The sequence below is a fragment of the Tamandua tetradactyla genome, chromosome 2, assembly GCF_023851605.1.
Source record: "Tamandua tetradactyla isolate mTamTet1 chromosome 2, mTamTet1.pri, whole genome shotgun sequence".
NCBI classification, from domain to species: Eukaryota; Metazoa; Chordata; class Mammalia; order Pilosa; family Myrmecophagidae; genus Tamandua; species Tamandua tetradactyla.
Window position 1 is genome coordinate 84,338,686 of NC_135328.1, and position 26,461 is coordinate 84,365,146.

Here is a 26,461-nt window from a genome sequence, read left to right on the forward strand (position 1 = left end):
AATGCCATGAACTCCAGAAGGTAGTATGTATAAATATGTTAAATTGGTCCCAGCCATAGCAAATTTTTTTGAAATGTCATAGGAGGCAAATATATTATTGTCTCTTTCTTTCCCAGCACTTTTTTTTGAAATGTAGGCAAAGTTTGTTTTTTTATTTTGTTTTAACTCTGCGTGTTATTTTTTTAAAGTAGTTTTATTCGCATACCATACCTTCCATCCATAGGGTAAAATCAGCGGCTCTCCGTATAATCACAGAGTTGTGCATTCATCACACAGTCAATTTGAGAATGTTGTCATTGTTCTAAAAAGAAAAATCCCATACTACTAATGTCCCCCAGATTATTGACATTTAGCATTGGTATAGTACCTTTGTTGCAATGAATGAAGAAATATTACAATGTTACTGTTAACTAGATAGTCCATAGTTTGCATTAGTTGTATTTTTTTCCTATATACCATCCTTTTATTAGCACCTTGTAATAGTGATGTACGTTTGTTCTAGTTCATGGAAGAGCATTCTGTTTGTACAGTGAACTGTAGTCATTGACTACAACAGGATATAATTGTCAGTTGAAGTGGAGAAACAATTTCCATGCTAGAGTTTAAATGGCTTCCTCCAACCTTCTCACGTGAATGCCAATCAAAACGATTAGTCCCTCTTTCATTTGAGCTCAGCCTCTTATGATGATTGTAGATGGCTGGATCTTCTCCCTGACCAGCCATAGACTGTGGGTCTGGTCACTCAACTTGTCTAGGCCCTGTTGTTTTTATCTCTACAGTAGTGAGATGAATTCATCATTAGGATCGCTTCCAAAATTCTAAGCATCAGTGATGGGTATACAGATTTTATTGCGATATCCTTTAATTTTACTTAAATATTTATCTCTCATAATTCATGGCACAAGGCTCGGTTAATAAAGTATTTGCTGTCTGGATTGTTGTGCATAAAATGTGGTGACTCTTTAGTGAATTTGAATATGCATTTAAAATATGTTGTTAGGTCCATAAATTTATTTGAAGAGAGGGTCACTTCAAAATGGCCCACCTGCATTTTTATCAGTTATTTGCAAGAATATGGCCTGGTATAATGTTATAATGATTCTAACTTTTCTTGGCTAAACATGTGAGTTAAAATCACACAGAAATAGAGCATATGTGATATTGTCACCAAGACAGTACTGGTAATATCTGAGAAAGATAGTATCCGTATCAGTTCTGTCTGTTCAGAGGTACAAATGTGAGTGAATTGCAAGAGGAGTTTCAAGCTGATCATTATTTAATTCTTTCACTTGATTCTGCCTCTGAAGGTAGTAATAACACTTTTAGGCAATATATAGTGAAGTTTTCTATCTTACTATGTGAGTTTTTCAACAATAGATTTTATAATATAGTTTTCACCATGAACAAATCATAGTTAGGCCCTTAGTTTGAAAGTATGTTTTTGGTTTCTGATGATCAGTATCAAATTCTGTATCCTGCAACTTGAATGATGTACAGTCTGGTTAACGATAATTCAAGCAAAATATATTATTTTAGTGAGCTTTACAAATAATTACCAGCTGCCTTATTGAATAGTAGTTTTTTGTTTTTTGTTTTGGGTGCATGGTCTGGGAATCGAAACCAGGTCTCTCGCATGGAAGGCAGGCATTCTGCCACTGTGAATAGCAGTTTTAGTTAAATAAGAAAAGTGGTGACTTGATATATTTTGTTTTAAAATTCTACAAGTTGGGCAGGTTTGGTTTAAAAAAATAGTGTGAACTGGAAAAAAAGTGAGTATTTTCCTTAACTTATGGAACTGTTTAAACTTAGAATTGGTCCAGGACCTTTGTTAATTGTTACCTTTGATGTTTTTATTGATATAAAATATCCTTTAATGCCAGCATCCTCTGCTGCAGGTGGGCAGTCTGTCCTTGTTCTGTTGCATTAGTCGATCTCAGTGTGTTGAGAGGGGGAAGAGGGCAAGAGGAATATAGAAGAGACAAGAGAATTATACCAGGGTGTCTTTTATCCTCAAGTGAAGCCAGTGTATTCCATATAATAGAATAGAACAGAATGCCCAGCTGATATTACTGTTTTTCTTCCCTAGGTGGACATGAATGATGCTGACTTTGCAGAGGAGTCCACATTTGAATCGCAGTACTCTCCTGACAACGACAGTGTCTACTCTACTCATGCTTCCGTTTTATCTCTTCATGGCAGTGCTTGTAGCGATGGCCTGAACTATGGTCCCTCTCTCCCATCATCCCCCAAGGTACAAAGGAAATGCCATTTTATTTATAGTAAAGCTTGTGTTATAATTTTCCAGAGGTCATTGCTTATTAGGAGCTTTGGGGAGCATGTAGAGACCTTATGTTACTCCAGTCGTGGCTTCAGTATCAGATTAAAGTGCAATTTCATATAGGTCACGTTGCCTGGGAATCTTTCAGACTACTAGGAACTTTTGGTATCTAGTGATTGCGAGACAGGGTGACTGACAAAAGAGCTTGAAAGACTTGCTTATCAGAAAGAAAAAAAATGAATGACATGGATTTCTCAAACTGTGATTTAGCAGTGTCCACGTTGGGAAAATTCCAACATTAACCTTCTATTTTAAATGGTTTTCAAACCAACTTTCATAAAGAAATTGTTGACAAAATGCCCCAACTGTATTTTCCTCATGACCTACTCCATAATGTTCAATAAGTAATACTTAAAAAGCCATCTAGGCAGGCCATGGTGGCTCAGAAGGCAGCATTCTCGCCTGCTACCCAGGAGACCTGGGTTTGATTCCTAGTGCCTGCCCATGCCAAAAAAAAAAAAAAAACATTGTGCCACGGTGGCTCAGTGGCAGAGTTCTCACCTGCCATGCCCGAGACCCAGGTTTGATTCCCAGTGCCTGCCCATGCCAAAAAAATAAATAAATAAGTAAATTTTAAAAAGCTATCCAATCTTTTGAGTGTGAAATGATATCTTACTATTTTAATTTGAATTTCCTGATTACTAGTAAGGTTTGAATACTTTTTCATATATTGGCCATTTGATTTTCACCTTCTGTCAGTTGCCTCTTCATATCTTTTAGATTAGATTGTTTTTCTTTCTACTGATTTGTTGAAATTGTTTATATTTTCTGAAAATTGATATACAAAGAAATGAATATTGTGTATTATGAATATGGGGTATGTGTTTGTAGTAAAAATCTAAAAATGTGTGAGCACAATACTTTGCAACTTCAGGGAAAAAGTTACTCTTGAAGATAAAGCAAGGATGAAAATTACATAGCACGTTTTATAATTTTTAGAAGAAAGATATGAAGGATTTATGGCACAATGTTAACATCTATTCAGTTGGTGGAAATTATACCTATATGAAGATATGTTTTCTGTACTTTTCTATGTTGGAAATATACCTTATAATATGTCGTATAAATCATGTAAATATAAATGCATCATGTAAAAAGAATAAAATATGCATTTTCCATGTAAAAGGAATTCAGTGGGAAGGGGATCTCTATTGCAGAGTAAATTGGAAAGTGAATTTCCACAGGTCTAGCACAGTTTTCCTCCTTTCTTGATTAGCCAGTAATTTTTTGGCCAGAACATTGTCAAAGCATTTTCTTTCATGTTCAAGGTGCACCTGTTATCCTTGCAAATGATGCTGAGCAATCTCCTTGAATTAGTTTGCAAAGTGTAATCTTGAACGGAGCAGCTGCTCCTCAGTCACCACACCTGAGACTGGTTGGCTGGCTACGTCCTGTCTGGAATGTGTTCAGTCTTCACTGGCCTCAGGGCTGGAAGCAGAGTTCATCTCCTGATGAAATCTCCTAATCTAGAGCACAGCACACTTCTCCTTGCCAGTGGGACAGATTGCATTGTTTAATTTAGTAATTGTTACTTAAAGGGATTACACACTCTGCATACTGAGAAGCATATATTTTACAGGGCAAATGCTGGCTGTATGCAACATATTGGCTTACTGAAGTCTGTTTGCTTCCTTTTTTTTTTTTTCTCAAGCAATTTACTCTTTTGTTGAAGCAAATTTTGGCAAGCTGGTTTATCAACTGAAATATTTAAACTACAAAACAACAGAGAAGACATTAATGAGGGTGTTCTAAAACACATTGGAAAACTCCTGTGTGCTTTCAGTGTTCTTAGAAAGTAGGACTGTGCTTGGGTTGTGGTAAATCTCTGCAACTTTTTTGTTTGGCACCTTTGAGTACCCAGATTTTTACTTGAAAATTTTATGTAAATAAAAATAATACATTCATCTTTCTGTTTTTTTGCACTAAAATTATTTCAAGAAGACAGAAGGGTGATTGATTATGGAATTTTAAATGAACCATTTTCCTTTTTAAAAACTGGGGGGGGGGTGGGAAAAAAATAGGAAGTGGGGTGGGAAGGAGTTCACGTCGGGACTTTTAACTGATTGAGTTAAACCGTATATTATAGTACGAGAAGCAAACTAGCCTCCATTTTTTTTTTGAAAACAAGGTTAGAGTGTAAGAATTTCAGTGTGTTTCGTGTTTTTGTTTGCTAAATATAAATAGTTAATAATGGTGTACTTTTACATGGTGGCTGGAAATGACCCTATAATGAGACATCTCTTGGTACCGGTCAAGGATGCTGGCAGAAGTGGTATGGACTAATTTCTGGCATATGGATTTGTGACAGGGAGGCCTCATCCTTCCCTGTTCACAAAGTTCCACCAAAGGTGCACCCTATGCCGGAGCCCCTGTTCACAAAGTTCTCCCTTTTTGAGGGCCTTTTCTCCCCCCTACCCCACCTCTGCCAAGGATTATGTACTTGCTTAATTTGACTAATTATCATTCATGACGAGAAAATAAGTATTACTTAAGATCCTGAAAAATATGCCCGTTTCCATGGCCTTTGGATTACTAGAAACATTACCATTGAAATGTAGATGTTAAAAACAACATGGCTGCACTCGGTGGGCTTTTTCCTTTCTGATTAATATTTTTACTCCCCTTTCCTTGTCACCTCCAAAGACATGACAAATTGCAGAAGCAATGGCTTTCCAAATCTATATGCTTCTAAAGTTTTGTTTAAATGCTCGACATGTTTTTTAGGGCAATGTTTTATTTGTTTTTGTTTTTTTTTTAATTTATTTTAGTTTAAAAATACAACTGACATGTAAATATAATCTTACTGTGGAAGCTTTAAGAGCTATGTAACGAAAGTCTCTCCTTCTGTCCCTTCCTTACAACTTCATTCCTTGCATTCCCTATATACCTGTACTCTCACTCTCTCACCAGGGATGAAATTGTTACCATTTTTGTGTATATCCTTCATTTTTAAATACTGTTCCATTAGAAAATGCTGTTTATTTTAGTGCAGGTTTGAACTGGTACCTATCAAGATAGGAACCCCTCTTTAGTACCTTGTATATCAAACACAGCTAATGGATTCTGTGATAGTCTGCATTTCTTCACAAATTCCCACTTAGTGTTATTCCCTAGCATAAAATATTGCTGCTTTACATCTGTGTTTAAAATGTTGGTACGTTTTTTATTTTTGAGGAGTGGTTAGAGTCAAACTTAAATCACTGTAGTCAGCATGATAAGAGTGATTGTGAAAATCTTCATGACAAAACTGCATACTTTCAAAGGTGCAGAAGAGGTTGGCTTTCCCCTCAGTAGAGTCAGTGTATGAACAATGAATGTAGTGGCCCTTAGTGCAGGAGTGCAAAGAAAGATGAATAGTAAGTCGGAGCAGCTGTGCTTACAGTATGATTTTTCAAAGTATGAGAAGGATTCTCTGGTAGACTGCTTATTGAAGACAAGCAGGTTTATGTCTTGTTAGTGTTATTTAGCTTGTCTATGTAAATATATATTATCTTGGTAAATAACGCTCCCAAGTATAACTATAAGTTGCACATAACAGTTAAGAAATAGAACTCTTTTCAATTGTATTTGACATTTTTATTTAGCCTTTTACCCCTTTTTTCTTGAGGAAAAGAATGTATCAGGTTGTCACACACATTTAATTTTGAAAGACTTCAGTTTAGATACCAAGTTGCAGTAGGAAATTGTAGTTATTTCTGGACATTTTGTGGGGGAAGACTGCATTTCTTTTAGATCCATAAGATTTTTAAAAATAAAACTCCGTTGGTTGTTCAGCAACCAGAAGTGTTTCTGAAGTTGGCATATGTTGTCTGCTGTGTGTGTCTGCGTTAACTCCTTCATGAATAATGCATGGGAATCTCTGTTACATGATTTACAGTAAACCCTAGCTAACAAGGGCTGTTTGACCTCCTCTTCTGATGAAAAGCACTTTTGATTGTTATCTTTATTTGAGGCATGGGGGAGATGATTTAGGGCTAATTATTATAATTAGTTTAGTAATACAGAAACTAGCCAATTCTATAGGTAAGTACATTGCTATTTTTCAAAAAAATAAAATAAAGTTAGATGAATGAGGCAAAAATTTATTGTTTATTCCTAGGGTATTATATAAGATTCTCCAAAGTTTCCATGCACTAAGGTAACTTTCTGGAAACCTGCAACCTCCAGATGGGTCCTGAAATGCAGAGGGGCCAGCCTCTCCAGAACATCAACTAGTTCCATCCCCCTATCCCATATTATCAACAACCCCTTCCAATATGAAAAAGTCAAAATGGCCACAGCCCAAATACCTCTAAGGAGTGGGAGAAAGATCAAAAGTGATGGTAGAATTATATAGAGAAGATGGGGTTTAACAAATGAGATAATTGCTGAATCATTATATAGTTATTTCTTTTAGTCTCCAGTATCATAGAGCAGCTAGAAGTAAAAACCTAAAATTGTAGAGTTTGTAACCCATACAAACTCTGAAATCTGTTCCACAACTAATTGTTGTGATGTGTTTTGAAATTTATTGCTTTTTATGTATATATGTTGTTTTTCACCAAAAAAGAAAAAAAAAGTTGATTGTGGTGGTGCATGCATAGCCATACGGTGATATTGTGAACCATTGATTGTACACCTTAGATGATTATGTGGTATGTGGAGATGTAATATGTATCAATAAAAATAGATAATTAAAAAAGAAAAATTATTGTTTAGGTTTTGGGAGTGTGGATGATACTATCGTATCATTTGTTCCTGAAGATCCTAAGGATGTCACTTGTTTGTATGATATTCCCACTTATCTTAATCCTTTGAATGATACTTCCACCAAGGTGATAACTTGCCTTGAGAAAGAGGAGTGTAATAAATTGCATTGGAGCAATTGGTTACCCATTTATAAATACCTGCACAATATTCTTATCTTATGGGTTCTCCTGAATCTGAATCAATTAATGTCCTACTCTTTATTTTCTTGATCTCAAATTAAATAGGAACTTAGGGCTAACTGGAAATGAACTGTACATTATGGGGGATATGGAAATATACATTATTTGCTTTCCCATGTAATTTGAACTCTAAATAATTTTACTTGTGGGTAAAACATAGTATATCGAGCTGATCTTATGACCAGTGTATTACGCAGAGTGTTACTCAGTAGAACATGAGATGTATGAGTCACAGGAAATATATTCAAAATCATTCAAGAACATCAAGATATGTGGAAAATCTGCTAAACAAAGAGGGTATATGTTTCATAATGCTTTTGGAGTAAAGAATAATTGTGTTATATTTTATTTTTCACCAAATAGCCGTTCATTGAATAGCCTTGCTGTATTTTATTTTTCACCAAATAGCCATTCATTGAATGGCCTTGCATACATGTCACTGTGATTCCCAATTCCTGGTTTGTTTGTTTTTTTATTCCTCGATCATCAGGATGTTGTTGAAAATTCTTTGGATCCAGTACTTGATCTGCATATGTCCTTGGGGGAACTATATGCTCAGAATCTGCTGCAGAGTCAGGATGAGAGTCTGCCCCCCGTAGACTTGAGCATGGGACCAGCTTCTGGCTTTACTAAAAATGATTATACATCTGCAGATGCTATCAAGCAGCAATATAAATGTGAAAACACAACAGCGTGGATTGATTCTCAGCTGCCAAATGAAGTTGTGTCAAGTGCAGAACTTACTTCTCCTGCACTGCCAGATTCAGCTGGACAGGTAACCTTTTCAAGATGTGTATTTGACGGTGTGGAGGGCAGTGAAGAGTAAGAGGATTCTTGCTAATCTATTCCTAGTGAAGCAGAGCCATCTTGACACTTAGATTTTCAGAAGATAACCTGTGAACTTGTTTGGTCATAAGTTCTTGCTAAATAAAAGCACAGCGAATTAGAGAACATATGTGATGTTGAAATCACACTCCAAAGTCTAGTTTTCATTTTCATGTGGCTTGGTTTTCTTTCTGCCAGGGCTCCGAGTACTTAGTTGAACAAAACTCCCTGGCCTCTACTGCTGAATGCATCATGCTCCAAAATATATCCAAAGAATCTTTTGAGAGGACTATTATTATAGCAAAAGGCAATTCTAGCCTAGGTAAGTTCCAGATATATTTATTTATTTTCCAGATGTATTTACTTTCTCAACCCCTTTACCCAGATGAAATACTGAACATGGTAGAAGGCTTTCAATATTTTTTTGCTGTTGATAAGAAAATATATGGTTTAAATTTTTCCTCTAGGTTCTATGGCCTATCTTTTCATGCATTCATTATTTTACCAGAAATGGTTAACATGTTTATTTCTGATCAGCTTATATTCCTCATTTTTGCAGTGGTTTCAAAGTATTCACAGGCCTCATTTGCATTCAGGTAAAAGATATATGATTTGTTGGTGTATGAAAAAGCAAATCAGAAAAGGAATTCTTAAAAAATGAAAAGTCAGCAATTTGAAATTCTAAATTCTTTGGAAAAGAAAATTATTAGTTTCTTTGAATGTTACCAATTATGCACAAGTCAGTTTGTACTTAATTTCTTTCATTCACTGAAATAAAAGACTAAAAAGACAGCCAGGTGTGCCACTACCAAAATATAAATGCAAGTCATTCATTAGTGCTTCCCAGGTGGTAGGACTTTTGTGTCCTCTGTTACTCATAAAGTGTTGTGACTGGCTAATGATCATGAAACCCTCTAGATTGAGCAAAGATTTCCTGTAAAACTAAAATCATAATTACAATGGCTAAAACTGTCCTGATGTAGAACTCATTTGTTCTCTCATTTAGTTAAGCAAGTATGTGATTTGTCCCTTTCCCAGGTGTTTGGTACCCCAAATGTACAAAGACAGCCCAAGATATTCCTATTAATTCTACATCAGAGTGCCTGTTCATTCTGTGATACAGCTAATCCAGTACCCTTTAACATTGATATCTGATGCAAGAATCTTGTTTACTTGTTAAACTTGAGTCTTAGCAGAGGAGTTCAGCACTGTTTACTTAGTGGAATTCCAGCTTCTGTCTCCTTCTAAATTTTGCTCCATTTTGTGGTGGCCGAGATCTACCAATAACAGCTAAATGAAGAATTATAGCTGAGAATTTCTACTTTGTTGGAATACTTATTTTGTCTTACATTTACTATAATGACATAAAACATAAGCTCTAGAACATATAATAGTTCATGAATTATGAGACAGGTATTATAAATATATAAGCATTTCAGAACTATTTCATCTGCTAATGCAGTGTTTCTGAAAGCATGTTCCTTAAAATACTACTTCTATAGAATATTAATAGGGTTATAACTTAACAGGGTTTCAAGTTTAAAAGTTTGGGATGTACCAACTTTAAGGAGATAGGTTTCTGTTTGTACTATTTCTCGGAACCTTTGATAGCTCAGTGTGCACTGTGGATCTCCAAGAGGATATTTTCACTGTGGCATTTCTCACATTTAGTTGACCATGGGAACTATTTTTCTGTTGAACAACTCATAAGCAGAGATTTTACGAACGAAGCCCATTTGGGAAATCCAACTATAATGTATTCATATACTCAACTCAACTCAGCGTTTCATATAAAATGTTATATCAAACATTTATTGATTGTTTTCTGTCTTCTAGCCAACTATACATAGACACCATGCTATGATCTCTTTCCTCATGGAATGTGAAGTTGAGAGATGAGCAAGATAATCAATGTATAAAATTCTAAAAGCATTAAAACAGTGTAGATGCTATAATAACACCTATACAGAGAACACAGAAAGCTTAAAAGAGGTAATAGCTAAATCCTACTCTCTTGAAGGTGGAGGACTTCAGAGAGGTGGAGATGTTTGATGTAGGTCTCAAAAGATAAGTAGATTTTTACTGCATAGTTGAGGAATTGAAAATGTATGGTAGCTGCTAGGGTTCTAAGACAGAAAAATTGGAAACATTATTGAAACCTGTTTGGTATGGATGAAGTGTGGTGTGATGACTGGCAAAGCAACTCTTGGCAAAGCAAGAGTCAAAGCTAAAGGAATGATAAGTGAGAGCCAACCTCTGGAGGGGTTTGTGTGCAGAATTCAGGGCTTCTATCATAACATTCTCCTGACTGAAGCTCCCCATTGTCTGTAGGAGCTAGGATCAGAAGAGCAACATGATGAGATTTGTATTTTAAGACGATCATTCTGACATAGGTTGGAGACTTGGACTGGAAATAGGAGGCTCTTTTAGTAATTCATAACCAATTATGATTCCTAGTGAAATGAAGGGGAAAGATATATAAAAAAAAAAAAAAAATGTCACCATATCAGTTTGACCTAGGGAGAGAGGATGTGGAGTCTCAGATTTCAGGTCTGGGCAGCTGGATCAAGAGGAAATCACACAAAATGGGAGCCAATGCATTTATTAAGGTGAGGAATAAAAGATAAGAGTTATAATTGGAGTTTGGGATGTGATAAATTTGAGGAGCTGGAGAGACATCCTGAGTGGTGTGATTTGGGATTTGGACCTCATAGAGAGGGCAGGATTGCCACTTTTGATTGGGGAATGCTAAGGTTCCAGGTAGCAGATTGAAGGTTTTGGAGGAAAAGATCATTTAGACTAGGACGACTGAGGGTCATAGAAAACTAGTGGAGCATGAGCATTTAAAGGACCCAAAGGACCACCTCATTTTTCTCTTTTATCCTGCAAAGAAACAGCAAAGGTCAAACTCATTACTCCTCAATCGTTTGTGACATTGTGTTGGCTCTTAATCCATTTGAAATGCTACTTCTAGTAAGTGTGCATCTCACATTAATTCATGCAGAAGTATGTTGCTCTCGAAGCCTGAAATATGATGTGTAGCAGTTAAAAGCAATTCTTTGGAGTCAGAGAAACCTAGATTTGAAACTACTGTTTCCTCGCACTGTTATTTTAAGAAATTTATGTTAACTTCTGAGTCTTAGTTTTTGTGTCTGTTAAAAGGGTGTAATACCTCCTAGAATAATGTAAGGATTAAATGTGCTACTGTATGTAGTTAATGCTTAATAAATGGTAGGCAGTAATAACAATAACAGTTATAAAATTAATAATGTTCTAATCAGCAACAATAATCTATCTACTACAGAACAGTTTTCTATGGGAATATGCCTTAAAAAGATTCCTCTGTACTTTTATGTTTTATAATCTTTAAATATTCTTTTTCTACAATAATAATATAAAGATATGTAAATTTGAGAGTTTTCTAATGAAACAAATGATTTTTACCTTCTCAAAATTTAGACCAATGATGCTACCCATATACTTTTTTTTTTTTGCATGGGCAAGCATTGTAAATCAAACCCAGGTCTCCGGCATAGCAGGCAAGAACTCTGCCTGCTGAGGCACCGTGGCCTGCCCATACTTTTTTTTTTTGGTCAAAGTTGATGTTTTATTTTTAGGGAATCTTCTTCTAAAAAATTTTATAAATTTTAGAGATCTCAAAATATGACATATATGTTTCTTGGTTCATCTTGAATGTAAAGTAATGTCTACACAGAGAATAACACCTAGCTGATTTCATCTCCTATCTACAATTCTGCACAGGTCTTTTATGTATTTTAAGTAGCATGTTTCCTTTCATTAGAATCACTAATTCTCATGGAAAATACAATGCTCTTGAATTTCCCCAAATCTGTTTGAATTTTTGTCAGCTTATATTTAAAAGCAAGGAGCGAACTTGGTCCCAATTTTTGGTATTAGTACTTCTCATCAAGGAGTAGTGCTTTATTTATACTAGCAGGTGATTGGCCAACACAAAAGTTGTAAAGAAAATATCTTTTCATAAATTTGTTCATATTCATGTCCTGCTTTTAACATCACATCTGTTAAATTTTATAAAATATGTTCATGTGTGTCACACTACATTTTTCATTAATTTTTTTATAGTTTAATAAAATTCTATCATGTGTGTTATTGTAAAGTAGTGAAACATTTCATGCCGTTTATAACCTTTTTTTTCCACATGTTCAGCTCGTTTCTGTTCTGAATCTCCATATCGTTAACATGATGCACTCAGAATGGAATTGTTCTTAATTTTCACTAAAAGCTGAACCATGTAAGGTTTAATGCTTTTGAAAGCAAATGCCAGACCAACAAAAGTCCATCTAGAGAATACAGTGAATGGCCCACAGCATCATCAAATAGTTTGTGATTACCACCCCAGTCGATTGTAGAATGTTTTCATCACTCCGAAGAGAAAGATAAAAAGTAAAAGTATAAAAGAAAACACAATACATCCCATACCTCTTATCCCCACCTATTGTTGACCCCCAGTATTGGTGTGGTACATTTGTTGCTGTTGGTGAAAGAATATTAAGATATTCTGGTAACGTAGTTATATGGGTATACTTTTTCCCATATACCACTCTATTAATAACTCCTTTTTTGCTCTGGTTCCTGAAAGAATTTATCTATCTATATTTATAGTATTGATCATGGTCGTTATCCACCTCAAGGATCGCTGTGTTATGCATTTCCATATTTTAACCTCTAGCTTTCTTTCTGGTAACATGCATGACTCAAAACCACCTCTTTGAACCACATTCCCATACAATTCAGCACTATACTCGGAATAATGCACTTCAGTCACCTCTGTCCATTTCCAAGTGTTTAAGTTGAACCTAGTTAAACATTCTGCACATATTAAGCAACTGCTTCCCTTTCTCTAGCTTCGTTCTATCTCCTGGCAACCTATATTCTAGATTTTATGACTATGAGTTTACATATTATAATTATTTCATATTAGTAGACGGTACAATATCTGTCCTTTTGTGCCCGACTTATTTCATTCAACTTAATGTCCTCAAGGTTCATCCATGTTGTTGCATGTTTCAGGACTTTATTCTTACTGCTGAATAATATTCCATTGTCTGTATTTCCATATTTTGTTTATCCATTCATGTGTTGATAGACACGGGTTGTTTTCATCTTTTGGCAGTTGTGAATAATATGGCTGTGAGCATTGGTATGCAAGTGTCTTTTGGTGATCCTGCTTTCAGATCTGTGGGCATGTACCAAGTTGTGGGACTGCAGATCATAAGGCAATTCTATATTTAGGTTCCTGAGGAACTGCCAAATCATCTTCCACAGCAGCTGTACCATTTTACATACCTACCAGCAGTGCATAAGTGTTCTATTTTTCCACATCCTTTTCAACATGTGTAGTGTCCTGTTTGCTTAATAGTAGCCATTCTAGTGGGTATGAAATATCTCATTGTGGTTTCAATTTGCATTTCCCTAATACCTAATAAAGAAAGCTGAGCATCTTTTCATATGCTTTTTGGTCTTTTGCATTTCCTCTTTGGAAAAATGTCTATTCATGTCTTTTGACCATTTTTAAACTGGGTTGTCTTTTTATTGTTGAATTGTAGGATTTCTTTCTATATTCTGAATATCAAACCCTTGTCAGACATGTGGTTTTCAAATATTTTTTTCCATTGAGTTGGCTGTCTTTTCATTCTTTTGACAGAGGACTTTGATGCACAGAATTATTCAATTTTGTAGCATTCCCATTTATCTATTTTTCCTTTTGTTGCCTGTGCTTTCGGTGTAAGGTCTAAGAAACTATCTTCTATTACTAGGCTTTGAAGATGTTTCCCTGTATTTTCTTCTAGGAATTTTATGGTAATGGCTTTTATATTCAGGTCTTTGATCCGTTTTGAGTTAATTTTTGTAAAGGATGTGAGATATGGTTCCTCTTTCATTCTTTTAGATATGAAACACCATTTATTAGGTGTTTCTGGATGCCTTGTCAAAAAATAGTTAACCAGGGTAGTTCAGTGGTAGAATTCTCACCTGCCACTTGGGAGACCCAGGTTCAATTCCTGGCCCATGCCCTTCCCAAAAAACAAACAAACAAAAAATTCAATAAATGGTGCAAGAATTCAACAGATGGTGCTGCAATAATGGGATACTAACATGGAAAGATAATGAAATGTGACCCCTGCCATATAGCGTACCACACACACACACACACACAAAAGAAAGAAATCAATTAACCATAAGTCTGAGGGTCTATTTCTGAACATTCTGTTCAATTCCATTGATCAGTATGTCTATCTGTGTGCCAGTCCCATGCCGTTTTGACCAGTGTGGCTTTATAATATGCTTTAAAGTCAGGAAGTGGGAGTCCTTTGACTTCATTATTCTTTTTCAAGATATTTGTGGCTATTTAAGGCCCTTTCCCTTCCAGATAAATTTGATAAGTAGTATTTCCTTTTCTGCTAAGTAGGGTTTTGGACTTTTGATTGGTATTGCATTGAATCTTTAGGCCAATTTGGGTAGGATTTACATCTTAATGATATTTAGCCTTCCACTCCATGGACATGGAATGTCTTTCCATTTATGCAGGTCTTCTTTGATTTCTTTTAGCAATGTTTTTGAGTTTTCTGTATAAAGGTTCTTTACATCCTTGGTTAAGTTTATTGCTAGGTTCTTTTAGTTGCTATTTTGAATAGAATTTTTTTTCTTGATTATGTCCTCACATAGCTCTTTACTAGTGTAAGAAACCCTACTGATTTTTGCATGTTGATCTTGTATTCTGCCATTTTGCAGAACTTGTTTATTGGCTCAGATAGCTTTCTTGACATTTTTTCAGGGTTTTCTAAATATAGGATCATGTCATCTGCAAATAATGAAAGTTTTACTTCTTCCTTTCCATTTGGATGCCTTTTTTTATGTTTTTTTAATTTTTAATTTTTTACCATTTGGATGCATTTTATTTATTTTTCTTACCTAATTGCTCAAGCTAGAACTTCTTGTACAATGTTGAATAACAGTGGTGACAGTGGGCATACTTGTCCTATTCCCAATCATAGAGGGAAATCTTTCAGTCTCTCACTGTTGAGCACAATGTTAGCTGTGGCTGTGGGTTTGTCTTATAGTTTATTGTGTTGAGGAAGTTTCCTTTGATTTCTACCCTTTAGAAGTGTTTTTATCAAGAAAGGATGCTGAATTTTGTCAAATGCCTTTTCTGCATTAATCAAGATGTTCATGTGTTTTTTCCTTTTGGATTTGTTAATGTGGTGTATTACATTAATTGATTTTTTTCTGTTAAAACATCCTTGCACACCTGTAATAAAAACTCAATTGGTCCTGGTGTATAGCTCTTTTAATGTGTGATTGGATTCAATTTGCAGGTATTTTGCTGAGGATTTTTACATCTGTCTTCATTAGATAAATTGGTTTGTAGTTTTCTTATAGTATCTTTATTAGGCTTTGGTATTAGGGTGATGTTGGCTTCGTTGAATGAGTTTGGTAGTGTTCCCTCCTCTTCAAGTTTTTAGAATAGTTTGAGAGTGGAAATGGTGTTAATTCTCCTTGGAATGCTTAGTAAAATTCACTTGTGAGCTTATCTGGTTCTGGGCTTTCCCTTATTGGGAGGTTTTTGATGACTGACATACTCTCTTTGCATGTGATTGGTTTGTTGGGGTATTCTGTTTCTTCTCAAGTTGGTGTAGATTGTTCGTGTTTCTAAGAAATTATCCAGTCCATTTCATTTAAGTTAATACAGTTGTTCATAGTATCCTTTATGCTTTTTTTTTCGTTTCTTTCTAGTCTGTGGTAATGACCCCTCTCTCACTTCTGATTTTTATATATAGGCATCTTTCCTTTTTGTTTTTGTCATTCTAGCTAAGGGTTTGTTGACTTTAGTGATCTTCTCAAAAAACCAACTTTTTGTTTTATTAATTCTCCTGTTTTTGTCTTCTTTTTCATTTGTTTCTGCTCTAATCTTTGTTATTTCTTTACTTCTTCTTCTTTTGGTATTATTTTACTGTTCTTTCTTAGTTTCTTTAGTTGTTCAGTCAAGTCATTGGTTTTAGCTCTTTTTTCCTTTTTAATGTAGAGGCATTTAGGGCTATAAATTTCCCTCTCAGCACTGCCTTCACGGCATCCTATAAGTTATGTTATGTTGTGTTCTTGTTTTTGTTCATCTCGAAATATTTCTTATTTCTCTTGCAGTTTCTCCTTTGACCCACTGATTGTTTAAGAGCACATGTTTATTCTCCATATATTTGTGAAATTTCTGGTTCCCTGGTTGTTACTGATTTCCAACTTCATTCCATTATGATCAGAGAAAGTACTTTGTATAATTTTAAATTTTTTAAAATTTACTAAGACCTGGTGTTTGTTTTTTTTGTTTGTTTGTTTTTAACCTCAGCATATGGTCTATCTGTTTATCGATATGGGAGAATATTGCATGAGCACTTGAGAAGAACATGTATCTTGCTAATTGGGGGTGCCACTATCTATATATGTATGTTAGGTTAAGTTCATTTATCATATTATTTGAGTTTCTGTTTCCTTATTGATCTTCTATCTAGATGTTCTACCTATGAAAGAGAGTACTGTGTTGAAACCTCCCACTGTTTTTGTAGTGACATGTGTTTCTCTCTTCAGTTTTGCCAGTCTTGGCCTCGTGTATTTTGGAGCACCATGATTATGTATGATTTTTATTTCTTCTTGGTGGATTGCCACTTTTATTAGTATACGGTGACGTTTTTGCTTCTTATAATATTTGTACATTTAAAGTCTGATATTAGTATAGCTACCCCAGCTTTTCTTTTGGCTACTGCTTACCAGGAATATTCTTTTCCATCTGTTCACTTTCAACCTATTTGTGTCTTTGCATCTAAAACGAAACTCTTGTAGACAGCATATAGATGGAGTGTATTTTATTTTTATCCATTTTGCCATCTGTGTCTTTTCATTTGGGGAGTTTAATCCATTAACATTCAATGTTATTGCTGTAAAAGATGTCCTTACTATGGCCATTTTGTCCTTTGGCTTTTATGTCTCACATCTTTATTTTTTGCTCTTCTTATCCTTTTAGTTGTCCTTCCTGATATCATCACCTCTATATTCTTCTCCAAGCATCTCTCGCCTGTCGTTTTCCTCAGCTAGTAGAATTCCCTGTAGTATTTCTTGCAGGACAGGTCTCTTGTTAACAAACTTTCTCAGCTTTTATTTGTGAATATTTTAAACTTTCCCTCACTTTTGAAGGACAGATTTTTGGGATTAAAAATTCCTGGCTGGCAATTTCTTTTCTTTCAGTATCTTAAATGTATCATAGCACTGCCTTTTCACCTCCACTCTGCAGCATGCCTTGTATATGGTGAATTGCTTCCCTTTCTCCTTTCAGGATTCTGTTCTTTTGGCATTTAAATTTCTGATTAGTAAGTATCTTAGAATGGGTCTATTCAGATTTATTCTTTTTAGAGTACATTGGGCTTCTTGATTTGCATTTTATGTCTTTTATAAGGGTTGGGAAATTTTCAGCGATTATTTCCTCAAATATTCTTCCTGGCCCTTTACCCATATCTTCTCCTTCTGGAATACCTATGATAGTGTATATTTGTGTGCTTCAAGTTGTCAGTCATTTTCCTGAGACCCAATTCAAATTTCTTTATTTTTTCTCCATTTGTCTTTTGTGTGCTCAAATTCGATTGCTCTATTCTCTAGTTCACTGATCCTTCCTTCTTCCTCTTAAAATCTGCTGTTGCATGTCTCAAATATATATTTTTTTAGTTTTTAATTTTCTGGCTGTGAAAATAACATATATACAAAAAACAATGAATTTCAAAGCTCACTGTATTAATTAATTATAGAACAGATTTCAGAGTTTGGTATGGGCTACAGTTCCACAATTTTAGATTTTTCCTTCTAACTGCTCCAAGACACTGGAGACTAAAATAAATATCGATATAATGATTCATCAGTCATACTTATTTGTTAAACCTATCTTCTCTGTTGTAACTCCATCTTCTCCTTTGGTTTTTCTCCCAATCTTTAGGGATATTTGGCCTATGCCTATTCCAACTTTTTCATGTTGGAAAAGGCTGTCAATAATATGTGATAGCAGGATGAGACTAGTTGATGTTCTTGAGAGTCTGGCCCCCTCTTGGTTTCAGGACATATCTGGCCTAGGAACCTATCAAGAAGTTATTGGTTTCTGGAAAGTAATCATAGTACATGGAACTTTTGTGGAATCTCAGAGAGAGCCCTAGGTATTCTTTAGTGTTGGCAGAAATGCTTTGTTTGGGGTTCGGCAAACCATGGTAAATAGCAACATCCATCTGAATCTTGCATAAGAGTAGCCTCCAGAGTAGCCATTCTATTTGAACTCTTTCAGCCACTGATATCTTACTTGTTACAGTTCTTTTCCCTGTTTTGGTCAGGAAGGCATTCTTAATCCCACGGATCATCCCTGGGAATCATATCCTACATTGCCAGGGAGACTTTCACCCCTGGATGTCATGTCCCACGTAGGAGGTAGGGTAATGATTTAGTTGTAGAGTTGGGCTCAGCAGTCTACTCTATATTCAGGCTCTGTAATAGGCCCTGGAGATTAAGACTTGAATACAAGCTTCTTGATTGTAAGAAATTCTGCGCTAGTATTTCTATCTCAAGCAACCAGCATAACACATGGCACATGTTAAGCCTATGATGAAATATACACTGAATGAACAAAGAATCTAGAAATAAGTTAATAGCAGTGAGGGTTTCTGAATTTATGGAACTTCTTTTCTGTTTGTCTTGCTTTTAATTATTGTATATGTATACAAGACAAACTGCTATTGTAGAGTGGGTTTGACACTAACAAAATAATAAACATTTCCTTAAGAGAGCTTTCTATTTAAGGGACAACACATCAATGGTTGAAATTCCATCCATTCCTCAGTGAGGACCTACATTAGCTCTAATCTACTCAACATGAAATGTTTTTATTTTCTTTTATTATTATTAATTTTCACATGGGCAGGCACTAGGAAATGAACCCGGGTCTCTGGCATGGCAGTCGAAAACTCTGCCACTGAGCCACTGTTGCCTGCCCTCAACATGGAGTGTTTTTATCTATATAAAATCTGATTTTAAAATTTATTTGAAAGTTATTGTATTTTGGAAAAATTATTTTTCCTTTCCCTTCCCGTTATTTTTTATTGGCTAAAGAAGTTACTTTTATCCATCTGTGAATCCACAGAGATTAATAAATTCAAATTTAAATTAATTTGAAAACAATATATTTAATATTTATCTCTATCCCTGTTTACGACAGGTATGACAGTAAGTGCTAATAAAGATGGCTTGGGAGTGATTGTCCGAAGCATTATCCATGGCGGGGCCATCAGTCGAGATGGCCGGATTGCTGTCGGGGACTGTATCTTATCCATTAACGAAGAATCCACCATCAGTTTAACCAACGCCCAGGCACGAGCCATGTTAAGAAGGCATTCTCTCATTGGGCCTGACATCAAGTAAGTTTTAATTGGGCCTCAGTTTGGCTTCGGAAATTCAGGAATTTTAGTTCATGTTTCAGAATATTTTTTTCAAAATATACTTCTGTTAATACAAAAATTATCACTTGTTTATTTAACATTCCTCCCTTAAGAATTTGATTATTTCTGAATAGTCTCTGATTGCAATGTTTTTCTTTAAGACTTTAATGTACTTCTTTGTGTTTTCAATTGCACTTCTCCAGTGATTTCTGCAACAACCCTACCCAACAAATTGCAGAAAAGTGGTGGTATAATTGGTAATATCAGGGGAAAGGGACCAGCCAGTGGTATCAAGATGAGGCAGTCAAATTCTGATAAATATTCCATGGGACCAGTCTTTCCTAGAGTTTTGGGGGGTTTAAAGAACCACTCTGAACTATAATTTAGGGCCTACCTGGAGACATCTCTCAGAGAAGGGACAATTCACTCAGAAGATCTTACCCAGAACTTTGGATTGGCCTCAGTACAGGCAATCATGTTCAGTCATATTCACTTGTGTGACTCCTAGGACTAAACCATTTCTTTAAGGGTCAAACATAGACAAGACCTGATAGGATGATGCAGGTCTGACTCCTAATTTCCTTTTTCTTAACCTATCTTATGATTCAAGGGGTCTCACCCGATCCTAGTTCACCTGGGATATTTCTGTTAGGAAATACTTAAAATGTCCATAACACATAATGCATTAAAAGCATGTCACTTGTGTGGTTTCATTTTTAAGTCACTAAACATTCCTTGAGCCAACATGAAAATCAGTTCATGGGTTGTTGACTCATCAGTGTAAAATCTTGTTTTTTTTCCTCTTTCATCTTAACCATTGAATACTTCTATTTCTTATATAAGGGATAAAGTAAAATAACCCCTCAGGGGAAAGACTTTTACTTTAAATTGATGTAATAATTACTACATATGGTAAATATTTTTGTGTTAATGTTATTTAATATTATACTGCATTCTGTATTACTGGTTTTTTTGCAAAGTATGTGTTGCTTAGGTAAGAAACTATATTTATAATCTGATTTTCATTCCACCTACAATAAAAAAGCAGAAATATATATATATATATATATATATATCACAAGGTTTTTTTTATTTTGCTGTTTTATAAAAAAAGAGGTATTATTTTTAGTCATAATCTTCATTTAATGGGCTTTCATATTTCTTTGCATGCCTTTTTTGTTCTTATTTTGCAGTTTATCAAATCATCAGATCATGTGACAGTTCCTTAAATATCTTATGTGAGTGTCAGTGAACATCATTAAAAAATGCCAGTGCCTATATACTAAGAAAAATAAACTTTAAATACTTCCCTCACCACTTGGGGGCCAGTGTTCATTCATTCTGCTTAAAAGGTGAATGATAAAGGTCCACATGGAGTCTATTGTAAGGGTGTTAGTTTATGTAGTATAGATTTAATATAAAATGCAGATGGCCTCGTAACTGATCACTTGGAATTTTTGCTTGAAGATATACATGTTGAGCTACGTGCAGTATTAGGTCCCCTGTTTGCTTTTTGGCACTCTGGACACCAGAATTGGTGCTTGGTGTTAGCCTTAACCCTCACTTCTAATGTATTACAGAAGTTAAAAAGTGACCCCAAAAATAAGACTATTCTGACAGCAGTTTGGCTTAAGTCATGCATCTAGTCAATTCCGGGAAAGTTGTCAAATACATTTTATTCCATCTATCAAGCTCAAAAACATATATATTTTTCGCCGTCTGTTTCAGCATGAGAACTTATCAGTTTCACGCAGCCAATGGCTTTATTATGAATTGAGGGCTATCTGAGGACTTAGTTTCATAAATAATTGCCTTAGGATCCCAGGAGGAAAAATGTATTATAGAAATCTTGCATTAAAATAGAAGAAAAAAGAAAAAAAACTACAACCTCTTCTGGAAATCAGTTAGTCAATCAATCAGTCACTCACCAAACAGCTTGATCTCTTCTCAAGTGCCCTTCTAAAGCTCTGATTCAGATTGTTAAAGAGTTTGACTCATTGGGTAAATGATAGAAAGATATTAGAGTCATCCTTATAGAATTCTATTTTGGAAACATTGCATTCAGTGACAAAACAAAAGTAGTCATTTAGTTTGACCAGGGCTGAACAGTATGCTTAGTGCATTTTTCATGAAGTGTTTTTGATTCTGTCCCCCCCTATCAATTGCAAAGGGTTTAGAATTACCTTAAAAGCTATGTGAGTGATCCTGCCAGGACTAGGCCGTCCATTATCCTGAATGGAACCATAATGTTGCCTCTGGCCAATTAAGCTTTATAGTCATTGCCTGAATCTAAGCTCTGTCCCTGTTTTTCTTTTTATTTCTTGTTATGAATTTAGCTTAATCTGAGGTAGGAGTGGACGGGTTTATTGTAAAGATTTTACAAAAAAAGAGTCTAAAAGTTCAGTTATATAACTGGTTTTAGGCAAAGCGTTCGTTATTGTAACAATGCATTGGATTTCTTTTTTGTCATTTATGATAGCTAGCTAGCAACTTTTTGTGTACGCATTCATGCATGCCTGGGTAGATAATTTGAGTTTCAAGAGTTCAAGAACAGCCAGTTTAAGTTCCAGGTTTCATTATTTTCTATGGAAAACCAGATGTGAAGCTTCACCAGAATGCATTCTGTTTCACTTTTCACTCCACCTTGCCAGGAGCTCTTATATTTCTGTAATAATAGCCAAGGTTTTGTGCTTAGCAGCAGCTGCTTGCAACATCTGCCAGATAATTACCGAGCTGAATCAGAATTCACCTGCCTTAACCCAAAGTGTGGAATGAATTCCTGATCAAGAAATAAAAGATTGATTGTAGTTACATTTTTCCATCCTTGTTAATAATCACTGCTATAGACACCAGTAAAGAGCAGATGCTTTTCTGGGGGAGGTGTAGATGGGAGGGAGGTGGAAAGGGGAAGGAAAAAAACCAACCAGGAGCACCCACTTTTAACTACATATGTATGCATCTCACATTCAGCACAAGACATTGACATTTGTTAACACCATTGTAAAAAGATGCTGCAGCGTATGCTTCACATTCTAGATTTTCTACAGCACCTGCTGACGATCGAGCCCTCTTTTATGTGTGAGTATCGGTGATGCAAAAGCTCAGCATTATGGCTGTATGTTACAACTTGTCTGTGAAAACCATTTTGTGCTTTTTGTAACATCCCAATGCAGGGATAGATCCAGATATAGAATCAGTATATACGTTTTGGCTTATTTCTTCATTTACAGAAGAACATAAATTCCAACAGAGCTATGAGATTATGTTTTCACATTGCATTGACAGTTGGAAAGTCGTTTGAAAATCATATGTTCCAACTACGAAGCTTTAAAGCTCTTTGAAAGGGAATAATTCTGTCTGAATGTGCAGGCGCAGCCTCGGGATTAATATCTGTGTCCCATTTCAGCATCACTAACGGTGTTCCTCTTTCTTCCACTCCATGTATAAGCAAAGGTTAGTTTACTTGTAAGAATTTTTAATACGCCTGTCAAGCTGTTCTTAGTGTGATTACGTAGTCCACAACTCAGATTTAGGGCTCTTTAACTTTAGCATTACTTCAGATAGAAACATCTTTTCTGTCTCAAATCTCTTAAAAAATTAAATGCTTTGTTCTGATTATTTTCATCATTGTATTCTAGTCTCCCCCTTCCCCCTTTTCCTACCTTTCCTTCTGAAGGTTTTTTTATAAGTTGGTCCTTTACTGAATCTTCGGAAATAATCTCTTTATTTTTAATACTTTAGATTTAACTTTATTTTTCTTTGTGTAAAATGCAGGTTTAACTTTATTTTTCTTTGTGTAAAATACAGTCTTGTTTCCTGTTTTACTGTGCTGTATGTTTTTGGCTCATTACTGGCAAAGGGATAAAAGAAAATATACTAGTTAATATATTTTGTAATACCTTAGAGAAGGTATTTTATATATGAATAAATTAAATGGGGCCAGGATTAGAATGCAATTGTCTCACCCATCCTAGTCCTATATCTACTGAACTGAACTCAATTTTTGGTCTTTGAAATTATTCCCATGTGTTCATGGGAAATAAAAAAAATAAATAAATAAAAGTGTCCATGAAATTATTCTCAAAGTGTTCTTGTATTCTGTCAGAGTGACAGGGTGTGGCCAGGAGTGCTGAATTCCTGCTAGAATGCTGCCTTGTATTTGTATTGCATGTCTCACAAACAGTGACAAGAGATTGGGGGCATGGCAATTCAGCGGTGGTGGTTTACCCCCGTCACCTCCTGATGAGCAGCAGGACCATGACCTCTGACTCTTAATTCTAAGTGACCTCATAGAGTGAATGCTTTTTATGGGAAAACCAATATATCTGAAATCATGTATCTTCCTCACTCTATAAATTGTGGGATTGATACAATTTTTATTTTATTCTAGCATAAAAGACAATCCCTTTATCTCTCTGCCTTATAGTGCTAAAGTTTTATTTATGTATCAACTTAATGGATAAAGTATGGATAGGTGGCACAATAGTCTTCATGATTTCTGTATTAGGTATTTTTTTCATGCAGACATTATTTTAGTTAACCATGCTGAATTGACTCCAAATATGGTATTTCTCTTACTTTGCTAGTCATTAATTTTGAGAATGTCTGAACTGTTTACTTAAAAATATATATCAACTTTGTAAATGTCTTATAGCACAGCAGCAAGCTTATAAATTAAAAAACATCAGTTTCTGAACATTACAGCTGTCATCATCTGTCACAGTGCCTTACATATAATAGGCATTGTCAGTGCTTGTTGAATTAGTAAATGACTATTTAGTTGTAAAATAGACTTTTCTTTGAAATGCAAGTCAACTTACAAGAAGATGTTACAAACAACGAGAGTTTTCCCATTAACTTATAATGGTGCAACTTCATATTTCAGAGTTGAGAGTTCTTAATCTAAGAGAGCTAGCATGATTATTGATAATGCTTATCATAATTATTTTGTCATAATTATTTATTATGGAGATATATAAAATAGTTTTGGATATATCCAGTGGTTTAATAGAGTATACCTAATTTGCTTCTGCTGGAAAAACTAAAAAATCTTCATACTTAATTGTTATTCCTGACAGTTATTATGGTAAGGATCTATAGATCTTCCTAATCTAAAAAACCTGTTATTGGTCTTTTCACTTGGAAGTTAATTACAGCTGTTTTCTTCCCCTATGTGATTATTGATAAATACATAGTTTATCAGAAGTATTTTAAAATTTAATCTCTGCTGTTATTCTTGCCTACAGAAAACTGTGCATATATCTTCTTGAAGTTTGGTTTCTTTGCAGAGTAAGCTGATTAAATGAGTTGTGTGAAAAAGAAGGGATGATATAACAATGCAATTTTATTTGTATATTTTGGATGCATTTCTAAGTTAAACCAAACTTTGATTCCCTTTGCTTTCATGGATTGTGTTCTGTTTCAGAATTACTTATGTGCCTGCAGAACATTTGGAAGGGTTCAGAATAAGCTTGGGACAACAAACTGGAGGAGCAATGGCTCTGGATCTTTTTTCTTCATATACTGGCAGGTAAACTAAAAGATTAAATCTGCTAAAATGAATGAATAGCACAGCAAGTTATAAAGAAGAGTTTTGAATCTAGGATCAGGAAATAATGGAGGGAAAAAAAAGGCTGAATTCCTTTACTTTTTATGAGTTTTTTTAAAAATGTGCTCTGTCACCTCTGAGGAACTGTAAAAACCTTTTTTCAGGTTTTCTTTCAGTCCCAGTTGCTTAAGTCATTATCAAATAATAAGGGAAATTTGGGAGGTATATGAAAACACAAATCAAAAAATTAAAATAATCTCTAATTCTGAGACCCAGTGTAGCACTTTTAACATATTGAGTTTTGATAATTCACCCCAGATATTAGTATTATTTCATTTATTCCCTTGATTCTGCAATTTATATAGTTTTGTATCATGCTTTTTCAATTCTTTTATAAATATTTTCAAATATATTCAGAAATTGTATCTATTTTCAAGATATATACAGTCTAAGAAATATTTTGAATGATTATTTTTTGTTCTTATGGAGAATGTTGAGCTGAATGTTTTTTAGTAAATATGCATTTTAGAAAACCAGTATGTGGATTTTTTTTCCCCAATATGTGGATTTTTAAAGATTCCTGATGCACAGCTCATAAGAATTTGCAAATAATAAAGAGAAAGGTGGTTTTTCTTTTTATTTATTTGGGTTTTTCCCCCCCTTAGAAAATACTGTAGCTGGATTTAATGGTACAGGTGGCAGAATTCAGGTCAAGGAGAGAAATGTCAAATTACTTTTCCATGAAGATTGTACCATTTTACACTCTCAGCCACAGGCCTGATTTTGTCAGTTGCATTGGCAATTGAGTGCCAGATTTCTCTTTAGGCTTGCAGTAGAGCACAAATGAATTTGCCAACATTCTGAGGTCTTCTAGGTAGAGGTTTTTACAGTTCCTCAGAGGATGACAGAGCACCAGGACAGCCTGGCGTCCAGGGATTCTGCAGACATCAAAACATTTCTTCACTGTTCCCTCTGCCAACTAGTTATGGCCTCAGAGTGTTAGAGAAGGGAAAGGTATGTTACATGTTTAATAAAGGAAAGGAATGTCATGGCCTTTGGGGCCACATTAATTTTATAGGAAAAAGAGTATTCACAAAGTTCAGTAATACTCTGCCCCTTAAATTTATGTCTCAGGGTTAATGGCGTAAATTGATGATAGTTTCTCAGTGCTGCCCATCAAAATGGTAAAAGCAATCATTTCACTGTCCCTCTGAAATATCTTTTCAAATAGCTTAATTAAAGAATACTCCAAGGTAATATTTTATTATTATTAAATTTCAAGGACTTAAAAGCACTCAAAAATTATTATAGTGAAAGAGCTACTCTCTCT

At 35.0% G+C, this 26,461-nt stretch overlaps 1 protein-coding gene across 9 annotated transcripts in view; it reads left to right on the top strand.

Annotated features, from left to right (window-relative positions):
* Window positions 1–26,461, top strand: part of MPDZ (multiple PDZ domain crumbs cell polarity complex component) — a 181,164-nt gene that overhangs the window by 95,233 nt on the left and 59,470 nt on the right. For all 9 annotated transcript variants that reach the window (XM_077148179.1, XM_077148181.1, XM_077148183.1 and 6 more), the window contains 5 exons: window positions 2,087–2,251; window positions 7,757–8,041; window positions 8,290–8,413; window positions 19,364–19,562; window positions 25,009–25,113. In XM_077148179.1, coding sequence (XP_077004294.1) covers window positions 2,087–2,251; window positions 7,757–8,041; window positions 8,290–8,413; window positions 19,364–19,562; window positions 25,009–25,113 — 878 coding nt within the window. The remainder of the gene's footprint in view (window positions 1–2,086; window positions 2,252–7,756; window positions 8,042–8,289; window positions 8,414–19,363; window positions 19,563–25,008; window positions 25,114–26,461) is intronic.